This window comes from Orcinus orca, chromosome 1 (assembly GCF_937001465.1).
Source record: "Orcinus orca chromosome 1, mOrcOrc1.1, whole genome shotgun sequence".
NCBI classification, from domain to species: Eukaryota; Metazoa; Chordata; class Mammalia; order Artiodactyla; family Delphinidae; genus Orcinus; species Orcinus orca.
The window spans coordinates 114771697-114776597 of NC_064559.1; the positions used below are offsets into that span (position 1 = coordinate 114771697).

Genomic DNA, 4901 nt, shown 5'->3' on the forward strand with positions numbered 1-4901 from the left:
CCAAATAAAAATTGCATTCAAGTGTCTGATTCCCAGGAGTTCCCAGGTGAGCAACTTCAGGGAGAGGGTCTGATTTTCAGGTAGATGGCTGTTCCTGCAGGGCGGGGGTGGGGCTTGGGGCCGGAGGGCAGGAGGTATGCTGTGTGATCATGTGTACATGTTGCCCTTTCCCTCGTTTCTGCATGGCTGGTCATCCTGTTGTCCCTCAAATAGATCTGACACAGGCTGGTTGCTAGTGTGAGGGCATGGTGGGTGTGTGGGCTGAGAAGGGAAGATGAGGGTCAGCAGATGTGATGCTTACGGGAGGTGCTGAAGTTTTGCTCTTCTGAACAGGGAATCTTAGTTTGTCTCTTTGGCAAAAGATCTTTGATACGAAGGCTGTGTTCCAGCTATGCCCCAGCAGAGTCAACTCATGTGGCTGAATTCTCAGTCCTTACTGTTATGCGCTGTCTTAGTACCTTTGGGCTGATATAACTGAATACCAAAGACTAAATGACTTAGAAACAAGAGAGATTTATTTCCCACATTTCTGGAGGCTGGGAAGTCCAAGATCAAGGCATCAGTAGAACCTGTGTCTGGTGAGAGCCAACTTCCTGGTACATAGATGGTGGAAGGGGCAAGGGAGCTCTGTGGGGTCCCTCTTATAAGGACACTAATCCCATTCATGAGGGCTCCACCCTCATGACCTAATAACCTCCCAAAGCCACCACCTCCAACTACTTTGACTTGAGGGTCAGAATTCAACCTATGAGTTTTAGGGGGACACAGTCAGTCTATGGAGTGTACTCTTTAGAAAGAGTACATTCTGGCTAAGTTTAGGAGCCTGCCACCAAAGGCTATTTCTTTCTCTTCTGTGGGTTCTGCTTGCCTCCTTACTGTGCGATCTTTCTGATAAGCTATCAGAAAGCCACAATGTCACCTAGTCAGTGCTCCCAGCTCCTCTCCCACCCAGAGTGACATTCTTATCTAGTCCTTGAGTAAATGAATGCTGAGTCTTCTCCATGCTACGAACACGCCCCCACCCAGCTCTCATTCTTTCCATCTTCTTGCTGAGTGTTCCTGGCTCTGTGCTTCCTCTTGGCCCATCTCACTTCCTGAAACACCACTGAAGAGCATTGCTTGTCTTGATGGGGCTTAAGTAGCCCTCCAGGGGCAGGGGAACTAACAGAAGCAGCATTTTCACTTTCAGCCCACATAGAACTGTCCTCCAGGCTTCTGGGAGCCCAGGGGTGTACGGCCTGCATTGGGGCTGAAAGTGATGGCCCTGTGATGGACTGTCTCTAAGGACAGGGGGAGAGGGGGTTCCAACAGAGAAGAGAAGGAATGGGTGTGTTGTGAGCTCTGGACTGTGGCTGCTGCACCTGGACCTCTGGTGAGATGTCTGGCAAGAGCTAGGCTGACTTGTCCACACGGATCTTGTTGGCACAAATGTCACCTGGGAGGCTCCACCTGGAAAGCGAGATGCCTGTCAACAGCACTGCCGTGTCCTTGGCCAACGCTACCTACATCACTGTGGAGATTCTCATTGGGCTCTGTGCCATAGTGGGCAACGTGCTGGTCATCTGGGTGGTCAAACTGAACCCCAGCCTGCAGAACACCACCTTCTATTTCATTGTCTCCCTAGCCCTGGCTGACATTGCTGTCGGGGTGCTGGTCATGCCTTTGGCCATTGTCATCAGCCTGGGTGTCACAATCCACTTTCATAGCTGCCTTCTCATGACCTGCCTGCTGCTGATCTTCACCCACGCCTCCATCATGTCCTTGCTAGCCATTGCCGTGGACCGATACCTGCGGGTCAAGCTCACGGTCAGGTAACTTGCTTGGAGAGGGGTGGTGTGGGGCAGTGATAGAGGTGCCTGGGAAATGGGACTACAACCTCCAGATCTCAGACTTTTTGAGTGGAAACAAATCCAAATTGGCCTCTGAGCTTGAAAGAGGTTCTTTTCACCACTTGGTGTGTGAAGGGTTTAACAACGATGAGTAGAGACTTGGGAACTAGAAACAGAGGAACGCTCCAATCCCTCCCCACTGACTACAGGAGTATATGCTCAATACCCTGGGGGGCTAAAGATGATAAAAACTCGATGCATCTTTAATTAGTGAAAAATGCTCTTGACTTTTAGAAATGATAGAGACGTACTAGATGATAAGATAAGCAGAGAGGAAAGAAGGAGATAAACTGATGTTTCTCTTCTTTGCAAATGTAGGCTATTTTAAAGTTATTTTAATTTTGTTTCTTCTTCCATGTTGAGAAGGGGACCACAAAAGTTCTCCATTACAGAAAGTAGTAACAACTTTTCAGGTGACCATGTGAACAGAACAGATTGCCAAATGAAGAAATCGAATTCCCCAGGTGTCCTGAATTACATTGGTATCTTGTTGCTCCTCTCTTCTCTTGGGGAAAGAGCATGGTGAGGGAGCTACAGACAACTTTTGATACAAACGAGCCTGGGTTCAAATCCCAGATCTTGAGGCCTGATCTTGGGCAAGTTATTTAGTTTTCTGTGTCTCAGTTCCTCGTCATAGTGTTAAGAGGCTCTGAACTCAGATTCACCTCCATTCCATTTTAGCTCCAACACTTTTGGCTTCTACAAGTTGCTTAACTTGTCTGTTTCATTTTTTTCATCTATAAAATGGGGATGATAATTGTACTTTTCCCATAAGATCAAATGAGCTAATACACGTAAAGCTCTTAGAAAAATGCCCAGCACACAGTCTGTGCTCAGTAAATGGTAGCTGTAACTACTATGATTTTCACCATTACCATCAATGAAATGGAGATTGTCATAAAAATATCTCCAGTTTATCATGAGATTTTATTGAGAGAAAGTCTACTGAGTACATAGCCAGTACTTAAAATCTGCTTCCTTCTTATAGCCTATGTAGAATGTTGTCAGGAAGAATGGTTTAAGGAGAAATGGTGACTTTTGATTGGATGAGTCTTTTAAGGTCCTGGAAGCACCTCAACATGATGTTTGCAACTCCATGAGAGTGGAGTCTAACTCAAACCCCAAGTGTAGTGCAAATAGAGAAGCAGGGGCAGACACAGGTAGGGAGTAAGTGTGGGACAGGCAGAGTCTAATTTATGGACAGCAGCACAACAGCCAAAAAACAAAACAAACAAACAAAAAACCAGTGCAGAGCACAGCAGGCAAACATGCTTTGAGCAGATTATTTCTCCCCAGGTAAGGCGATCCCAGGAGACTTTGATCGATAACTCTTACCTCCCAGGGACTGAAGAATTCTTGGGCTGGAAATGGAACTGTGAATGGGGTACGCAAGCCCCTGACTCTAGGCAACGTACTCCTGTTGCTTTGGAGGTTGTACTTCTTTAGAAAAGTTCCCAGAGAACTTTGCTGTATTTTTCTCTAATCATTGTCTGCTCATCTTGTCTTCATATCCAGTAGAGTTTAGCTGAAATCACCATAGAATACCAACACCCTCCAGCTCCATCTCCCCCCACTCATTAGCAATTCCTCTGTGAACTCACTGACTCTCTTCCATTCCAACAGATACAAGAGGTTCACCACTCAAAGACGAATATGGTTGGCTCTGGGCCTTTGCTGGCTGGTGTCATTCCTGGTGGGATTGACTCCCATGTTTGGCTGGAACATGAAACTGAACTCAGAGTACCACAAAAATCTCACCTTCCTTTCCTGCCAATTCCGTTCCGTGATGAGGATGGACTACATGGTCTACTTCAGCTTCTTCACTTGGATTTTCATTCCCCTGGTTGTCATGTGTGCCATCTACCTTGACATCTTCTATGTCATCCGGAACAAACTCAATCAGAACTTTTCTAACTCCAAAGAGACAGGTGCATTTTATGGACGGGAGTTCAAGACAGCCAAGTCTCTGTTTCTGGTTCTTTTCTTGTTTGCTTTGTCCTGGCTGCCTTTATCCATCATCAATTGTATCATCTACTTTAATGGTGAAGTACCACAAGTTGTGCTCTACTTGGGCATCCTGCTCTCCCATGCTAACTCCATGATGAACCCTATCGTCTATGCTTATAAAATAAAGAAGTTCAAGGAAACCTATCTCTTGATCCTCAAATCCTGTGTGATCTGCCAGCCCTCTAATTGCTTGGACTCAAGCACTGAGCAGACTTCTGAGTAGCTATCCATGAAAGATGACTCTCCATTCCATTACCCTTCAGATTCAGCATGGACAAACACTTGAGGGCCTACCCACCCGGGCCATGGGCTCTCACGTGTTTGATTTCTTCCAGTGATGTGGGATGCATTTGGCTGGCTGTCTCCAATTTTATCTTCCCTACTACCCTCTTTCTCTAATTCAATTTTTTTCTTGTCCTTCTTTTCTAATTCAATTTTCTGGGTGTCTGACTTGAGGACAATAGTCTATTGTTACTACTGCCTGTGTTCCTCCTTCCCAAACAGAAGTCATGGAATCTGAAGGATGCCTCATTGACTTACTGACAAAAGGGTCCCAACTGGGCTGGACATGGACGTAATGGTGACTCAGTTCTACTCCATTATGGAACTAAGCAGAGAACCCTGCTCTCAGCAGATACCTGGAGGATGGATGGAATGCAAGGAGTGAACTGAGTTTAAGAGGGACTTAACTTGCTGGATTCACCTGTAAATGTATTTGAGTAAATAAAAGATGATAACTAATTGCTGTGTAGCTCTTTGCTGAGGGTCAGGGTCACTTGGGTCTTGAAGACCCAGCTGGCTCCTCCTGGCACTCAGCCTGCTTCTACCTGATGCCATGTGGCATGTTCGTCTGTGTAAATTCTAGGACCCTCACCCCTGGCCCCAGAACACCCTGCTCCTTTTTCCAGGGCTGATCAGAACATTTGTCAACTTTATGAACCATTCATCGAGTGTTAGAGAAGAAATGATTCTTAGAGCTGAGTCTTAATCATCTCCTCTGGTATT

The 4901-nt window shown here is 46.1% G+C and overlaps 1 protein-coding gene across 2 annotated transcripts; it reads left to right on the forward strand.

Annotated features, from left to right (window-relative positions):
* Positions 1–349: 349 nt before the first annotated feature.
* Positions 350–4637, forward strand: ADORA3 (adenosine A3 receptor). 2 transcript variants are annotated; one of them, XM_049710541.1, is made up of 2 exons: positions 350–1811; positions 4401–4637. In XM_049710541.1, exons 1-2 carry the CDS (start codon positions 1429–1431, stop codon positions 4414–4416), a joined length of 399 nt encoding a protein of 132 aa, XP_049566498.1. In that variant the 5' UTR covers positions 350–1428; the 3' UTR covers positions 4417–4637. The 2 variants fall into 2 exon arrangements, with proteins under 2 accessions (XP_049566498.1, XP_004263232.1); XM_004263184.3 differs by having other exon boundaries at positions 372–1811; positions 3513–4637.
* The last annotated feature ends 264 nt before the right edge of the window (positions 4638–4901 follow it).